This window comes from Lissotriton vulgaris, chromosome 11 (genome assembly GCF_964263255.1).
Source record: "Lissotriton vulgaris chromosome 11, aLisVul1.2, whole genome shotgun sequence".
NCBI classification, from domain to species: Eukaryota; Metazoa; Chordata; class Amphibia; order Caudata; family Salamandridae; genus Lissotriton; species Lissotriton vulgaris.
The window spans coordinates 178,463,096-178,481,802 of record NC_141699.1 but is presented as its reverse complement, the minus strand read 5'-3'; the positions used below and the strand labels follow the sequence as shown (position 1 = coordinate 178,481,802).

General features: G+C 44.1%; 1 protein-coding gene across 2 annotated transcripts in view; it reads right to left on the bottom strand.

Moving 5' to 3' along the window:
• PTPN11 (protein tyrosine phosphatase non-receptor type 11) overlaps positions 1 to 18,707 on the bottom strand; it is a 582,335-nt gene that overhangs the window by 141,648 nt on the left and 421,980 nt on the right. For both annotated transcript variants that reach the window (XM_086943082.1, XM_086943081.1), the window contains exons 10-12: positions 8,244 to 8,375; positions 3,120 to 3,274; positions 573 to 640 (exon numbers count right to left, since the gene is read on the bottom strand). In XM_086943082.1, coding sequence (XP_086799208.1) covers positions 573 to 640; positions 3,120 to 3,274; positions 8,244 to 8,375 — 355 coding nt within the window. The remainder of the gene's footprint in view (positions 1 to 572; positions 641 to 3,119; positions 3,275 to 8,243; positions 8,376 to 18,707) is intronic.

The window sequence follows — 18,707 nt, the reverse complement described above, 5'->3', positions numbered from 1 at the left end:
AGCAGCTGTGTCGAAGTCAAAGGGAGTGGCACAGATTTTGATGCAAGAATGGAATGTGGCACTGATGCCGTTATGGAACAGACATGTTTAGAATGGATCCACCGTTGGCAACCTGAATGGTGGCCTCTACTTATTCCTGGGGGCCAAAGGAGCATCGGAAGATACCCGAAGAGTGCCAAAGATGAGCAGCATGGCTTCACTTGAAGGCCTTGATTTGTTGCCACGTCGCCGATGGCCTGCAGAATTTGGGGTGCATCGGGCCCAATGTGAGAATCGGACGTAATTATCTGAAGTGTCATACAGCGCAATGTCTGGAATTTTACGTAGCGAGGGTAACATGAAATTGACTGAATTATGCAAATTATGCCCATATTTAATCATAAGAGCAAGATAACACGACAGAATAATCAATAACCCAGTGGCCTTCCCCGCACACACCCCGATGCACCATGGTTTCAAAAAAGGCTACAGCCCATTCCCTTTCAATATTGGCAATATTATTTCAAGCAAACATTTATACACAAAACCACAAAAGAAATGTTTTTTTTTTAAAGAAAGCTTTGAAATCCTACCTTTTTCTCTGATGATGTCAATGAGAATATCAATGACTATGAAAGTACCTGTTCGCCCAATCCCAGCACTGTTAAAATAAACAAAATTAATGTTACACTGCAGAAAAGTATATTGTTCCCAATCTTAATAATAATAATAATAATAATAATAATAAAAACATTTATTAAGCACCTGGTTACACAGGAAAACAGTGCGTCCCCGCGCTGTGGATGCATACTGACAGAACTCCAAAGCAGGCCCAGCAACACAGGGAGGAAAGAGCAAAAGGCACCAGATACAACTAGACCTTGGGGAACAAGTGTGTTTTCAATTTCAGCCTAAAGCGCAATTCGGAAGGCTCCATCCAAAGTTCGAGTGGAAGTTCATTCCAGTATTTGCTGGCAAGGAACCTAAAGGACCACCCTCCCATCTGTGCTCTACGGATACGAGGGACCATCATCTGCACACTACCCATAGATCTCAACAACCGTCTAGGGCGATATATGGTCATCATCTTCTGGAGGTATGTAGGGCCACGGCCATGAGCAATGCGGTGGGTAATGCACAAGGTTTTAAACCGAATGCGTTCCTGCATGGGAAGCCAGTGCAAGATTTGAAGAGCACGCTTTCCAGATGACTTCCTAGGTAGTTTTAAAACTAACCTGGCCGCCGCATTCTGGACACATTGGAGTTGGCTCAGGCCCTTTTTACTAAGCCCACAGAGCAATGAGTTCCCATAATCGAGGTGTGGGGTGACTAAGGCATGCACTAGGGTTTTCCTAGCTTTAAGAGGAAGAAGATCTAAGATCTTACTGAGGACCTTTAGTGTGCCGTAGCATTTCCCGGCTACAATCCACATGTTGGGAATAAGAGAGATTAGAATCTAAAAGGACCCCCAGATTTTTCACCGTAACTGATGAAATGGGCATAGTACCCAAATCAGCTGGCCACCAGGCTGAGGTCCAGACGGAGGGAAACGGACCGATAACCAAGATTTCCGTCTTATTGCCATTGAGGCGCAGACAGTTATTCTTCATCCAGCCAGCAAGTGCCACAAGACAGGAGGCAAAGCAAATTAGGTGAATATAAGTGTGCTGTCTTTTTAGATATAAATTGTCACACCAATAGGCTCTTCGAATGATGCAGCATCCTCAAACCTTTCAAACAAGATTAACCGCAAATAATTAGCGAGACATCTTACTCCCAAGTAGCAACGATACTATTATAACGTGGATTAATCTGCTCCAGAATATATAAACATCCTGTATTACGTTTTTACTTATTAGTCTGATCATTTGGGAGGCTGTTACTTCTTGCCAAACAGCAATATACAGTAAAGAATGCTAATATACATTTGTTCTTCAATGATGAAGTCTATAATATGCTTCAGAAAGAAAAGGTCAATTAGATGTACATGCTTCATTCACAGTGTCCACTAAACATGGTGCAGTGGATTTGCTTGGCCTGAAGTTTTGGCAGTGTATTCACTATTAAGAGCCATGGGAGTACAGAGGTAAACACCCTACCCTTCTGGCTATCTGTCTTGATTATGCCATTAGAGAGGCTGTCAGGACAAGTCATAGAAAAAGGCCAACCAGATCCAAAAGCAACATAGAAGGCAAAGAGGTGAAGCCTCAAAGTATTATTGACTTAGTTTCTACTGTAGGAGGAGCATGTCATTTGTGAAGGTGAGTAAATATGCAGTGGACATGGAGAGTCTGATCCTATGCACAACCCCCTTTCCTGCTCTGCCTTTTGAGTGAACCGCACCAACAGATGCATGCCTGTCGGAAGGCTCCAGTGGTGTATTCACCAATCTCATTTAGGTATTTTACTAAGGCACCAAAATTGTTTTAAAGACTACAGCAGTATCAATCTGCCTAAAGACTAAGAACATATTGTTCTCTATCAGTATTTGAGGATTTATTAGCTACACTATTACAAACTAACTATAGTACTCAAACGATAACTTGGAAAGAAACATATCTCTACAAATTCCAATCACTAGAATGAGACTGTAAGCTATTTGGTTTCTTAAAAAATTAAACATTCCAGAAATCAAAAACATTTTCAGATCAGCACAACTATTTGAGCCAATTTGAGACAGTTAAACTGTCAATACTTAAGCAACTGTTGAAACATTTAAGCGATCTCATGCCATAACCAAGGTGGGTTTACATCTTTTCCATAAAGACTACAGGAAATGTCCTTCTCCAAGAGAAAGCCAATTAACTCAATATCACATCAGTTGGTGCTGTATTGATAGAGACAGTAAGATAGGGTCTTTTGCAATTATATAATGCCCTTTTCCTGCTTTCAAAAATGCACACAGCTCGATGAATAATGGAAGGGCAGCTTGAAGGAGAAGGCTGTCCAGTGGCTGGGGCTGGAAAACATCCTCAATTACACAACCATAAAATTAATTGTAAAAAGTAAACAGCTGTATCTTTGCTAAATGCACCAACAGAAAACTATAAAACTAAGAGCTGCAGCTCAAAGCTAACATTTTTGTTACCCACCAGTTGAATAAATAAAAACGCAAGAATACAACATATTAGCCACATTACCTGCAGTGTACCACAACTGGACCAGGGTCACTGATGTTATCTTGTTTATGATGGACCTCTTCCAAAAAGTCAAGAACACCGCCAGGGTCAGTTGGCACACCATGATCTGGCCAGGTTTTAAAATGATATTGCCATACAGTTCGTTCAGTGTTTCCCTACACAAAAGAAGGCAAGAATAAAACTAATCCATGATCAGCGACTAGTTAAAATTTACATGATACTCTTACATCAATAAAGGCTAAAATCACTGTCTAACAGCCTTATGTTTAAGATCTCACAAACTATGAAAAGCAGGATTCTTTCTCTTTGGAAGACAGTCAATTGGTTACTAAATACATTTTTTCAGTGATTTCAGCCTCAAAGATAATAGTAATCAGTAGAACATACCTGATATCCTGCCAACTGTTAGATTAGTCTATTTCTTGTATTTATTTGTGTTTACTGTATTAATAAACGTGCTGCCTCACACATGCTTCATAGAAGTGCTACATATGTACTTTCTGTAATACACAGAGGTATGTGAATTCATGGAATGGCCTAGAACAGGATGCTGCACTGGACAACGAGAATCCCTTCCCTCTCCATTATGTTATGTTATCAGTGTTTTTTTAATCACCCATGAGGGTATCCAGGCACTCAGTAGGTGTTTGAGACCAGCCATGAAGACTAACTCGAAAAGCCAGATCTTTAGCTTCTTGTGAAAGTCAGGAAAAGAGGGGGAGGCTCTGATGTGTTGGAGGAGGTCATTGCAGGCTTCAGGGGACAGATACAAGAAGGTGCAGTCCCCTGCTCTGCTTTTTTCTATGCGTGGGGTGTGTGATAATGAGAGACCAGCAGAGCAGAGGTGTCTAGAAGGTTGGTGGAAGTGAATGAGGCTGATCAGGTAGGCAGGACCAGTGTTGTGGAGAGCTTTGTAGGTTTGGGTGAGAGGTTGAAAGTGTGCACGCTTGTGTATTAGGAGAACGTGTAGTTTCCTAAGGTGTGAGGTGATGTGGGTTTGGCGTGGGAGGTTGAGGGCTAGTCTAGCTGTTACATTTTGAATGGTCTGCAGTCCTTGTGAAATGGTTGCTAATACCTGCGTACAGGGTATTTCTATAGACTAGTCTTCTGGTGAGGAGGACTTTGGTGATTGTTTTCCTGTTGTTTTCTGGTAGGCAATTGAAGATTTTCTTTAGAATTCCTAATGAGTTGAAACAGGACAAGACCACTTTGTTGACTTGGGTGGTCATGTCCAGTTCTTTCCTATGCTGATTCTGAGGTTTCTCACTTGCGAGCATGGGTGGCTCCAAGGGGCGTGGGCCACAGGTGGAGTCTTAAGGTAAGGCGTTCTTCCTGAAGGCTACACACCTCTGTCTTGTCCCAGTTCAATTTAAAGCAACTGGATTTCATCTGGGTTTTTTTTTCAACCAGATTTTATTGATTTTCAAGACATAGTCAGTATACAAATACATTGCTCAAAGGTCATGTCATACCCCATACGTTGTACGAATTACACAGAATCGCTACACCCTGGTGTGCTTAACTTAACATACCCATTTAACAGAAACGTCTCCCTCTCCCTCCTTGTGTTGCAATAAGTGGATTTACAATCCCTGTGTGTTTTTGGGTTCCCATGAGTCAGGCTTTCAGTCTCAATATGTTGCGGATAGGTGGCCGGCCCATATTCAGTTTCCTCCTCATCCGCTACGGTGTTCTAGTGCCGCTGGATGCAGAGTGCTTGCCACACTACCATTGTCCTGACTGCCGGCTATCAGCTCACTCACCAGTCCTTCCCACGCGCAACTGGATTTCATCATGGTGACTACGTCTGTCATGCATGTGGTGAACGTTTCCCCGGTCTTGGCTGTTTTGTCTGAGAGAGACAGTGTCAACTTCATGTTGCTGTGTCAGCTTGAGGATGTTTATGTTGCATTGTTATGTTTTTTTTTGTGAGCTCATATGACATCACCCAGGGGGGTCATGTAGATATTGAAGAGAGTTGGGCTGAGCGAGGAGCCCTGCAGGGCTCTGCAAATAAGATCTTGCGCTTCAGAGGCATAGGAGGGGCATGTTGACGGGTTGTGTTCTTTGGTCAGGAAGAAGCAGATCCATTTGAGGGCAAATCCCTCGATGCCTGCTTTGTGGAGTCATTGAATTAGGATGGGACGGGAGTCAGTGTTGAAGGCTGCTAATAGATTAGCAAAAATGAGGGCTGCAGTTGTCCCCTGTTGAAGATTATTCAGATGTCATCTGTTGTTATTAGAAGGGTTGTTTTCGTGCTGAATCCTGACTGGCTTTTTCCAGGACTCTGGCTGGGTAGGGAAGGAGTGATATTGGTTGGTTATTGGCAAGTTTGGACAGATCAGCCAAGGGTTTCTTTAAAATGGAGGTGACTGTGCACAACAGGGAAGCAATGGCATGGCGATTAGCGCGCACCCCTCCCTCTCTTTCTACCTCATACAGGTGAAACCAATCAAATAGAATGTATAAAACAGAGACCGGCGGCCCCCTCCTCCATAACGGGCGCCGCGGAAGGACGAATAGGTCCAAGGAGGAACCAGATCGAAATTCTCGTGAGTAGAACTACAGCGACAACTGGGGTAAGCCACCACTCTTTCTCCCTACAGGTTGGATACTTTTTGACCATACTCTCATCCATACAGGGTCTCTTTCTCTGCCAGGCGACCCTTGAAGCTTTTTACAAGACAAAACAGAGTGAGGACCTAACATTATACTTACCTGTACCTCACCTTGTAAAATACGCTCTTTAGCCCACCACCAAACACTAGCGGTTTTATCTAGAATTCTCACCCATTTCATGCAATTGGCATGGAATCACCTTAGCCCAGTATAGGTCGTTCACCACCTTATATGCCGGCATTTTAAAGTGCAACAATATAGCATATTAACATGACTCTACCATGTACGTCTTGTCTTTGTCCTATGTGTTATCTGTAGTCAAGCTTGAGGGAATCCCCCTCTAACAGTTATAGCGCCTTAGCGTGTGCCACACATAGTCATGGAACTACACAACCACTTAAGTTTAAGTTTATTATCTAACTTGCACCTTTTCACACATATAATTTGGTCCTGAGGAAAGCCAGCCTAAACAAAGGCACTGGCTGAAACATGTAGACCACACTAGACGTTGGAGGTCATAACTCATACTCCAATATCACGTCTAACTGCCTTTTTATTCGCTAACAGAGGCCCAGTTTATTAAAAGTAAGTAACCCTCGGGTGCTGGGACCGTCTGTATATCTTTTAAACCTTTCACTTTCTCACCCTTCTCACTGCATACTCAGCAACATACCAGCTCCGCAGTCTCCTGGCGTTGAAGCACACCAGGGGCACATTCGGTGCCACTGTGGTGGGCCCGATGATGAAGCATGCCCCCGACTAGGTCGGTGGGTGAGGGCTTTATGAGGAAAACTATGTTTTTCCCTGCATGTTGACGTACCTACCCGAGTCTTCCTAAATTTCTTAATTCTTCCTCCAGCTAGTCCTTATTGATAATTACAAAGAAGAAATATTCTCATTTGATCACATAATAAAAATATACAGCCTCTCATACTTGGAGAGATGACCTCTCTCTCTCTCACACACAAACAACACAAGCAACACACACACACCCCCAACCCTATTGCCTAAAAACATAAGAAATCTCCCATACGAACAATGGTGTCCTGTATTAACATCACAGAGCAATTGCAATCGTCTAATGTCCATTTTCTACTCCTCTATACTACCAAAGACTTACTATAAAAAGGCTTTGCCATCTACCAGAAGTATGGTCTACTATGAAGACAATTCACCACGAGTTGAGAAAAAATGACAAAGTAATCTGGCAATCATGAGAGAAGACAAAGAAGAAATATTCTCATTTGATCACATAATAAAAATATACAGCCTCTCATACTTGGTGAGATGACCTCTCTCTTTCTCTCACACAAACCCCCAACACAATTGTCTAAAAACATAAGAAATCTCCCATACGAACAATGGTGTCCTGTCTTAAGATCACAGAGCAATTGCAATTGTCTAATGTCAATTTTCTACTCCTCTATACTACCAAAGACTTACTATAAAAAGGCTTTGTCATCTACCAGAAATAAGTGTGAGTCTCTACTTACATGGATGAGAACTGTTATCCGCGAGGAAAACAGCACTCCAACGAGTTTCCCTAAACTCTTCTATTACATGACTGTTGGGACCCTTCATAAAGTAAAAAAATCACAGGACTTTGCAGAGATTCCTTCTGTTGGCTAAGTCAATCAAGCAGTTATAATCTTGCAGATATACTGTGACAGTATCTGGCTAAATATTTTGTGTCCTAGTAGTCAATTTTAATCTTCGCACGTTTTTCACTTTCACTTTTTGCACTGCAAACCATCAGCACCACTTTCGGAAGTAACAAAGTTTTGGCTCTACCAATCACTGGGGTTTGAACCAAGCTTAGTCCTACTTCTAGCTCTTTTGGTTGTATTAGTGTTGAAATCAAGAGATAATCCCAGATGATAAGATTAGCCAGCATGGTGGGCTGATGGGATTCCTTTCATTATGTTTTTTGAATGACCCAGACACATTGGCCTTCCTGTTAATCCTGGTCTCACTTTTCTTAGACCGGGAGTTTCTTTGTGTTTTTCCAAGTTCTAGAGTGGGGATAGAATACTGCCTGGTCTTTAAATATTAATCCCTCGGACCCTCTGTGTAAAAAAATTGTTATAATCGAGTTAGGGCTGCCAAGTGGCTTATGGGTGCCAGTCCCTACTCAAGGAAAAGAGGAGCGGCTGTGGTCAGAGATGGTGCGGCTCAGGTATTTCGCTGCTGGTATCCATTACTGCCTCCAAAATTTTGTGCAAGGGTGCCAGTGGTGCAACAAGTGGCTCAAGAGTGCACGCTGGCGCAGGTTCTGCCTTGGGCTCCACTGTTGTCTCCAAACAAGGGTTTGCTGGATGCCAGATAGGATGTCAATCAGGTAAGGATTTGTGATCAGTCCATCGTTAAAGGTTTCTCCAGCCTGCCTCACTCAACAGTGCTCGAGCAGCTCTCAGATATGAATGATGTTAGGGGAACGAGCAGCTGGAGAGACCCAAAAGAGATTCTGTGAGGTCCAAGTGAAATGGGTAACGCAGATGTACTTACTTGTCCAACCTTGGAGAGTTTGAGCTCTCGTAATATGTAGTCATGAGCTGGTGTCTCCTTGACATTCCTGACTCGCATAACTCCATATTCCTTTAGAGCGAATTCTTCAGGCCAATACTTGACACATTTGCTCTGGAGAGAAACAAAAACAGAACACCATTATGTACAAATAAAGCCAGTCTTATTCTCCACAGTTCTCATTTGGGAACAGAAACATTTCTGTGGAAGCACTGTTAACTTACAAACCACTCAAATAAAATCACAATAAATTAAGTAGTAGTAACTAGTGCTGGAAAATACAAAACCTTCAGTGCTCTGACCAGCAAAACTGTATCAGCAAATGCTATATAATAGCAAACTTTTTCTGGTATATCTATGCGTGTGCACACACACAAAATAAAATATATTAATGAGAAAAGAACATATGAAAACACTTTATCTAAAGATAACATACAAGAATCAGTACATGAAAACCCATGCTTGTATTGTATTTTAGTCAATTTACAAATTTGGGAAACAGAAAATAATCTGACATCAGGATGATGGAAGATCCATCAAGGCAAGAATATTAGAGATACAACATGAATCTTTCTTTCTTTCGGGTTTACTTTTGAACATCTTTTTTTAGTGCAGCCCTAGCCAGTAAGGCACCAGAGCCAGTTAAATAACACTGTTACCAAAATTAATGTTAAATCAGTTGCAATAGTAGGATCATAAGAGTGAATATTGGAAGATAACATGAATAGAGTATTGGATAGATGTGATGTAAAAGACAGGTCTGCAGGTAAAAAGGTAAATTAGGAAGGCTGAGAAAAGATCATTTTTTAGTGTTTTACAACAAGGGAGCAAACTGGAAATTAAGCAGAATTTATCGAGGAGATGGTGAAACATTTTGTAGGCAAAGCAGGAAAATGTTTGTTTCAGAGCTTTGTATCACGTACATCAAGGGATTATAAAGACTTGCTGCATGTAGATCTGCAGCCACCTGCAATGAGGTGTTTGTTATTCAAATAGGGTGGATGAGCGAAGTGCATGGCTATGAAGATTAGGGAGAAGATTTTAAAGAGCCGGTGCAGCTTGAATAATAGTAATATAACATAGCATTGTTTTCTTCAGATTGCTTCACTCTCCCCTGTAGAGGAAACCGATTATAGCTTTCGAGAATCTGGCTATAAGGAGTGAAGAAATAGCTGAATACTCAGCGTTAAGCATAGTCACTTGGCTCAAGTAGGAATAATCGCTATTGCAGACCAGCTTTTCTATTCGGACTAAAATTAGGTGAAGAGGAACTCCATTTTAATCAGGTCAAGGTTTAATTAGAATGAAGCCATCAGTTTTGCATTGTATAAGACGAGCTTTATGGATGCTATCCGTGAAGAAAACCTTCCAGTAGTCTGCAGTGTTATATGCATATTGATGGTACTCTGACCCCAGTGGTCCTATGTATAAGGTGAACAGAGCTAGGTGCAAAAGAGATCACTGAGGTACTTCACACGAGGCAGACAAGCTGGGAAAACAGATCATTCTATTTTCATAAATTGTCATCTCCTGAAAGAAAGTTAAACAGTGAATTTCCTGAAAAGAAAAATAGCGAATCAGTTCAAGATCATTACACTACTTCCATTCTGAGTGAATATGGCCGGGAGCAGGATATTGTGAAACACTATGTCAAATACATAAGTATATGGCAAGCATCCTGCTACCTAGGAAATGAAGAACATCATCATGCAAGTGAAGTGTGGTGGAATCAATTCTGCATGTTGGTCTGAAACTTAATTTGAAGAAAATTAGCAAATTGTAGGAGGCTATGTAGGAAGTCAGTTAAACAGAGGCCATTTTTCGATGCGTTTTGTCATTGAATTTTAGGGTACTTAGTAGACCAGATTGTATATCAGAGTATATGTCACAAGAAAAGTGCCTCTTTTGCATTACATTAAATGTTCTTGATAGGATTCTTAGAAAGCAGTAACAATACTTAGAACAGTCTCTATGCAGTGAGATAATAGGAAGGGATTCAGAGGACTAGTTCGTTTTTCTTTAGCAATAAACTAAACTATGTTTACAGCTACCATTATCTTTATACAGACAGGTAGTAAAGAGCCTTGCTTAGGTTTATATGGGTCTTGGGGCTACTCCTTAGCTTTTGAGGGGGTCTCATGTATTTATTTAGAGGTTTCGCACATTTGCATGGCTTTCCCGTCTTCCTGATGAGGCATTTTCTCACGTTTTAATCATTGCTGTATTGAGGAGCTCATTTTTGGGATTTAGCTAATTTATATTTCAAAGGGAATTTTTTTAAAATTTGTTTTTATCAGTTTTCGAGCAATGAAAGCATCACGTTAATAAGAAATAACAACAAACATTTTCCTCCTCTCTGCATGTGGGATACCAAATCAATAGCACATTAACCAGATAATAGCTGTTTACATTGTCTCTACCATATGCACCTCCGCCAATATAAGCATTCATACTGCACGCATGTGTTCTTTATGTTTCATTCAGTACCCTTGTAATTACTCACTGTGTTTTCCCAGTTTCCCTCAATATATTCTAGTTTGATTGTTACTAAATCCCATTCTAACTTGACGCCATGATTGTCCATTTCAAGAATTCTTTGTCCCACTGTCTCACTTGGGTCGGTTACAGCTCGTTTCCATTGCACAGCAATACAATTCTTCGTGACTATCTGATTCAATTGTATTATCTTAAAATAATGTTTAGTTTTTTGTTCCTGGTTAACATCAACAACAGACATGCATGAAAATCACATCACACAGGCATGTTTGTCAGAATTCCCTGCTTTTCGGGTACCACTTGCCAAACATGAAGGGACAACATTTTTAATAACTTACAAATGTTCTTTGAAATATGTAACTGTTCTGATAAGACAGTAACTGCTAAAGAAACATTACATTTATGCTGTTCATTTTTCATTTATTTCTTCAAATATGCTTTTATGTTTTAACTGGTTTTCAAAGCGTTGGCCATTGACAAAAGGCCATATTGTAGTGCTGATCACTTATTCTATGAAGGGATATTTAGAGAAGAGTGGTCTGAAATCAGAAAGGCCTGTTGGTACAAGGTTAATTTCTTTTCAGGAGTGAGGTAATTTCACATGGTTTTAAAGCTGAGTAGAGGCAGCCTCTCAACTGCCACTCTTTCATGGGTAGCTAAAAATTCAACACATTCTTGGAAAACTGTAATTTGATGTAGGAAGAACTCTAATCCTTGGAGCAGCCCCAAAGGTTTCCACTAAAGAATGTGAATGCCTCGTTGAAGAGGCATGTCTTGACCCTTTTCTTGAAGACTGCTAGGTAAAAGAGAATTCTGAGATGTGGGCATGGAGAGATCTAGATTTAAACACCAAGAACTTGGATTGATCTCCCTCTGTGTACCTTTCACTTAAATCCGGCTTGTAAAGTCACTTTAGACTTACTGAATCTGAAGTTATGATTGAGTCTATGGTTTAGGGGATTCTGTATGTATTTTGGGCCTTGGCCCTCCCCAGGGTGAAGACAAAGTAAAATAATATGAATTTTATTCTCAGAGACACTGGAAAAACAATGTTGAGGAAGAGTTTGGCAGCTTTAGATTCAGAATCTCCTTCTTTACCACCCTAACATAAGGAATATTAGTCGTGTTTCAATAACCCCAAAATCTAACAAGACAAATGCAGTGAAACTGATGAAATATCAGGTTAAGTCTTTAGGACAGCATGATATAGATGTCAGTGTTTTTCACTACAACACTGAGTTGGAGGGCAAAAGTACGTTTTCTCATCAGAAGATATACCACATTTTTTTACTGTATGAGCAAGGGCCAGAACAGCTCCCAGCTCCAATGGCCAAATGAACATTACATTATCATCTGGAGGAGTTAAAATTCTAGCATTCAGTCTTGCGTCATTCAGGCAGAGCGAATTCTTCATGCTGGGACTTTGATCTTACAGATGAGTGATAATACTTTTATTTTAAGTCATTGTGATTGTCCAGGTGTATGTGCAGTTGAAAGTCATCAACAGAATTTTGGAACTAAACATGATATTGTGGCAGTGACCTCATATAAATGCTGAAGTGTAGGAGGAAAGGAAAACAAATAGTTTCTTACCTGTCGGTGTAGTTTTGCAGCTTGAAGAATTTTGTGGATTCACAGGCTGTGTATTATTCCCCCATCTAGTGGTTGGGTCCGGAATTGTAGTATATCTTTAACTTTTTAGGTCTCGGACTGAAGGCTGGTTTGCAAGCCGGAATTCGGAGAATTAATGTCTTTCAGTACGGCGGTTTAACCCGCCTCTCTCCTCGTCTCTCCTCAATTGGCTGGCTTCCTAAACGGAGGCCAGCCATTGGAGGAGAGAGGCGTCACTCGAAAGAAGCTCCGTCTCTTTCGGATTCGGGGGCGTGTTCGTGCTGTTCTTTCCACTTTTTAGCCACGTCCCTTTTAGAACGCTGAACACGCCCCCAAATCCGAAAATGTTCCGAAGCTTGCAGCCGCCATTTATTTTTCTCAGTGAAGGTGAGCCGTTCCTTTCCTGTCTTCTTCTCCCTTCCTATCCTCTTCTTTTTCTTGCCTTCTTCCCCCTGATTGCACTCGTTTTTTTTCTTGCCTTCTGCCCCGCTGTCCGTATCTTTGTCCCGCCCCCCTCCCGCTGTCCGTGTCTTTTTCCCGCCCCTTCCCGCTGATGAGGTCGCCGCTCTCGCTGTCCTCTTGCCTTATTCCCCCTGATTGCACTCGTGTTTTTCTTGCCTTCCCCCATGTGGCTGCTGGAAATGCCTGCAATATCGGCACCGCAGACAGAAAATCCTTCAAATCCTTCAAAGGAGTAGGACGTGGATCAGGTTCTTTGAAGCATCTGTGTTTTGTGTGCTTGCAGCCTACAATACGCCCACCGCAGCTCTGTTTTCGTCGTGTCGCGTTTGTTGTCTTAGCTCCGAGTAGGTTCCTTTCCTCTCGGGCCCTCATGGGCACACCATGAATTGGTGGATGCAACCGCTGCTGTGTCTCATTTTTGCCCTTCGGCACGTGCTCAATTACTTCAGCAACGTATGGGAGTATTCTGGTTGGAAAAGGATGCACAGAATATTTGGTAGCATTCAATAAACTTTAATGAGTTCATCAAAATTAACTTTAAGTACTGAAAGGAAATCTGAGGTGGTGGGGTTTGAACAAGCCGTCATGCAGAGGTGTCCTGGGATCCCATAAGGCGTTACAAAGGGAATCTGCAGAAAGCACATTATGCACAGCCGGGTGCACGTGCACGTTGTTCTCACAGTTGTCCGGCAGGAAATCCGGCCCGCTGAGCCTCCGTAGGTGATGCCGAGAGGTCACCCGAAGCCACCGCGGTCACTGACTGGCTTCATGTTGACTCGCCCTACTCGAGGCCAGACATCACACCCTGGAACAATAGGATTTTCTTTCCCTGCTCGGGCCTTGGAAACAACTGAGCTTTGATCTTGGTTCATGCGAAACTCTGCCTTTGTATTTTTATTAAACCCTGTAGTTTGATGCAAAAACTCTTGCTGCGCTTTGTTTACAAAGATATTAAGCATTAGCAGGTGGGAGAATGCTCGGACTTTACAAAAACACAGATAAAACATCAGCCGACAACTTAGGTCACATGCTCGGTTTTAACTTTTTGGACACGTCTGTGTGCATTTCGTCGGCTTAGTCATCAAGTACTGGAGAGGAACCTTGCCAGGCTAACGAGTACTTGTAAAGCACGTTTTAAGGCGTTGACATACTCGGAGTGCAGAGTTAAGTTTGCGCCTACACAAACAGCCCATGCCAAGTCAGAACACGCAGCTTCTCGCTTGTTAATAGTACCGCCAGCAGAGGAGACTCCTACAGCCTTGTGGTAGCCAAAAACAACCTAAGATGTTCAAGCAGACCTACTGGCTCCCTCCCCTCTGTCATCTTGCACCCTCATCCCTCCATCACTTCCACCCCTCTGTCTCCGCACACCCTCACAGTTCCTCCCCTCCGTCGCCACGCACCCTCACAGTCCTACCCCTCTGTCACCTCTCACCTCTCACCCTCACAGTCCCACCTCTCGCACCCTCACTGTCCCACCCCTCTGTCACCTCTCACAGTCCCACCCCTCTCACCCTCACAGTCCCACCCCTCAGTCACCTCTCGCCCTCACAGTCCCACCCCTCTGCCATCTTGCACCCTCACCCCTCTATCACATCCACCCCTCTGTCACCTCTCAACCTCACAGTCCCACCCCTGTCACCTCTCACCCTCACAGTCCCACCCCTCGCACCCCCACAGCCCCACCCCCTGCATTAAACTACTGCTTTCACTCTCTGCTGTGTCTCTACCCATCCTCCTCACGCCCTCTTCCTCTCAGCCCCCCTCCCCCCACAGTGTTAACCCTGCATCACCACGAACCGTCTGCCCACCGACACTCCTTCCCTGCATTTCTCCACCCTTACATCCTCACCGTGTGCAGCCCCCCGACCTCACATCTCCCACTCCTCCGTCACCCACCCTGTCACACCTCCCAGCCTCGCGTCGCCCCCTCACTCACCTCACCCTCACAGTCGTATCCCTCACCTGTCACGCGCCTGCACGCTCTTACCATCGACTCGCTTCCTTCCCATTGTATCTCTCACCCCTGCATCACCTTGCCCCCTGCTTCACCCCACCCTTACACCCTCTGCCTCACCCCACCCTCATTTCACCACCCTCACAGTGTCACTCTGCATCATCCCTGCCCCCCCTTCCTTCATCCCTCCCTGTGTCTCACCCCACCCTCACACCCTGCATACCTCCTCCCCCCCGCAGACTCCCAGCGCCTGACCCCATTCATGCTGAAAGCTGGCAGTGTTTGCTGCATCTAGTGATTAACCCCTTTGTGCCCTCGCCCTGCCTGTCGGTGCTGCTGGGAGCTATGCCTGCCCTCCTCTGGAGCAGACTCCGCACTCTGCCTTAAACATCTGCCCTTTGGGACTGCCCTTGTACTCGGCACCCTACCTACGGGGGGCAGGAGCCCCCAACGCCAGAGGAGCCCGCTGGGGGCACTGAGCCGAGATGAACTTTTCATTTGCGTAGTAAGGGGGAGTTTAAAGGGCTGAGGATGACTTCACACGGGAAGCTGCGGAAGGAGCGAGGGCTGCTGGCTGAGTGCGAGAGCCAAGTCAAAGGTGAGTGCCCCCCCCCCCCGGGTAGGTGCGTGTCTGAGGCCTGCTGGAAGGGTGGGAGCTGTGGTTTCCGTGAGCGGGAAGTGGTATAAACATCATCATTCCGTGGGGTCTACACTCCTCTCAGTGCATCTCATCTCCCCCCGATAGAGCACTGATGTCTAAACCTCTCTCAGTGCATCTCATCTCCCCCGCTACAGCACTGAGGCCTTATCATCTGTCAGTGTATCTCAAGCACCCTACTGTCAGAAACTGAGGCTGACACACCTCTCACAGTGCATCTCACCCTCTGCTGCCAGAGACTGTGGCCTTATCATCTCAGTGTATCTCACCCCCTGCTGCCAGAGAACTAAGACTGAGGCCTGCACACCTCTCAGTGCATCTCAACTCCCCTTCTGCCCGAGAAATGACACATATATACCTCTATCAGTGCATCTCAACCCCCCCCTGCTGCCAGAGAACTGAGGCCTGCACAGCTATTGCCATTGTAAATGACAATACTATTTATTTATGTTTAAAAAAAATGAAAAAAAGTCATAAGCAATGCCAATAGCTCTACCTTTAATAATGCTGAGACCATTGCAATGTAAATGCTTGTTTTGTTTTTGGGTGGGCGTCGACATACCCCCATTTGGTGTCCTTCTGTGACGTTGACGGGCTTCCTCAGGAAGCTCCCACCTTTGGTCGCCATCTTCGGATTTTTATATTTTTTTCTATTCCCCTCTTCTCATCTTTCCTGGCGGAGGAGGGTGGGTTCGCTAATGAATCCAGAAAATTCTTCAAGCTGAAGAACTACACCGACAGGTAAGAAACTATTCGTTTTGCGGCGTGAATCTTTTCTGGATTCACATGCTGTGTAGAGACTTTGAAGCGGTTTGCTAGTCTTGTGGTGGCTGGGTAGAAGATGAGCTGTGGTTTGTGAATAGATGTTGTAAGACCTTTTGTCCTACTTGTGCTTCTTTATTCATTTGAATGTCCACACAGTAATGTTTTGTGAATGTGTGCACTGAAGACCATGTTTCAGCAATGCAGATGTCTTGAATTAGAATATTAGCTAGAAAAGCGATAGTTGCTCCTTTCTTACTTCTTGAGTGTGCCCGCTGGGCACCTTGCAAACCCTGTCCTGCTTCCTTGTGGCATGACTGTATGGCTTGTGCTATCCACCTTGCAATGGTGTTTTTGGTCACTGATCTTCCCAAAAAACTATTTGCAAAAGATACAAATAACTGTTTTGTTTTCCTGTATTCCTTGGTTAATTCAATGTAGTGCATGACCGCCTTTCTTGCATCAAGTGTGTGCCAAGTTCTTTCTGCTTTGGTCTTTGGGTTTGGAAAGAAACTTGGTATTTGTAAACTCTGATTTATGTGGAATCTTGATACCAATTTTGGAATGAATTGAGGAGGTGTCCTCATGACAATCCTGTTATAATGTATTTGAAAGTAAGGTTTCTGTAGTGTTAGCGCCTGTAATTCACTAACTCTACGTAAGGATGTTATTGCCACTAAAAAGGCAGTTTTTATTGTGAGCATCTGTGGCGTTGCTTTGTGCAGTGGTTCAAATTGTGTTTTCATCATTTGTGCTAGAAGTATGATCAGGTTCTATGTGGGTGCTGGCACCATTTGTGGAGGTACAATTCTTTTTGCTCCTTCTAGGAACCTCTTGACCTCATGAGAAGTGAAGAAACATTTCCCCGTTTCACCTCTAGTATACGCTGCAGTTGCTGCTATGTGCACTTTCAATGATGTATAAAAAAAATTACTTTCTAGTAAATGTGTCAAGGTCAAGGAAAGCTTTATTCGGCTGCTTTTTTAAAACAGGCATAAAAGCACATAAATATAAAAATAAATTTTCATTCATTTTATTCCGGGGAGGTACCATCTTATTGTTATTATTTCCCTGGACCTTCCTCTTTTTTAGTGGAGGGGCGGGTCCTTTACCCTGACTGATCTTCACCTCTTGGCCCCGCGTGACTACATTTGATTTATTTATTGCGGTTCTGATATAGCCACTACTGGTGCCTCCCCCGGTAAGGCCGGTGGAGGCATCCTCCACTTAAGCCAGGAGAGGTGGACGGCCCGTAACAGATTGAGGAGATTTATCTAAATCTGTAGGGCTATTTATTGTGGGTGGGGTGGCACTTTGTAACCGCGAGAGAGCTATTGGAGGCTCAAGGGACAATCTTAGCTCAGTTAGAGCTATTTCATGTATTAGAGCTAATTCCGCCCTCAAAAGGAAAGCGACCAGAGTCCCAACTACCCCCTGCCCTACTAGCGATCTACGTTTGCTCATCCTTTCTGCGCCCGGGTTGTATTACAATGCTTATATATCCTTCTTAATTGCCCGTTACTTGTGATTCCGAATCAGATATAACAAACCCAGTAACGAAATAAGCTAATGTTCCGCCAAGCGTAATAGCAAAAGTCAATACTGTGGCCCAGCCCAGTCTCCTCCTGGAACTGACGGGATAAGACGGCCATCGCGATCGGTTAGGCTCACTTTATGCGCCTCCTGGCACGAGTTCTATGACGTGTATGGCTCCTGCCGCAGCGCGCTCTGGCATTGGAGTCCGTGGTGCTTGGGAGCAGGATTAAAGTGCAACATGCTAGGGCCAGTGACAACAGGTAGTTCCCCTTTTTTAAAAACAGCGTGCCAGTCCCTGCTGTAAATAAAGTACAGCGTGCCTTTCAAATGTGCAGACCGGAAAGATTCACGGCAGTTTCCGGCATCGCAATCAATCAGCCCCACTTTATGCGCCTCCTGGTGCGAGTTCTATGACGCGTGCGGCTCCTGCCGCAGCGCGCTCTGGACGTTGGAGTCCGTGGTGCTTAGGAGCAGGATTAAAGTGCACAACAGGTATTAGGCAAAGTACCCCTTTTTAAAAAAACAGCATGCCAGTCACTGCTGTAAATAAAGTGCAGCATGCCTTTCAAATGTGCAGTCCGAAAAAACTCACGGCAGTTTCCAAGGGTCACCGCAACTGGCTCACCTATGTTGCCATAACATAGACTCCCTCTTTAGTGTCCAAACCGGTTGTTTCTCTCACAGTATGATTTTGCAGCAGGCCTGGTGTGCGCCCACACTATACCTGCGTAGCGCCGTGCTTGTCTCCAGTCTCGTTCTTTTGTAAGACTTCCCTCCGCCGCTGGTCTTTCCCCCAAGGCCTGTATCCGCGTCCGAGTTGTGCGGGCGTCCCCCGTCACGGTCGCGGTCACAGTTGCGGTCACGATTTGCCGCAAGTTGAGCCTGAAACCTGGGGAGACTTGGGAGGCCACGGAGGAGCCAGGGGAGCTCGCCTACCCGCTCCAACAGCACAACTTCTCCCTGC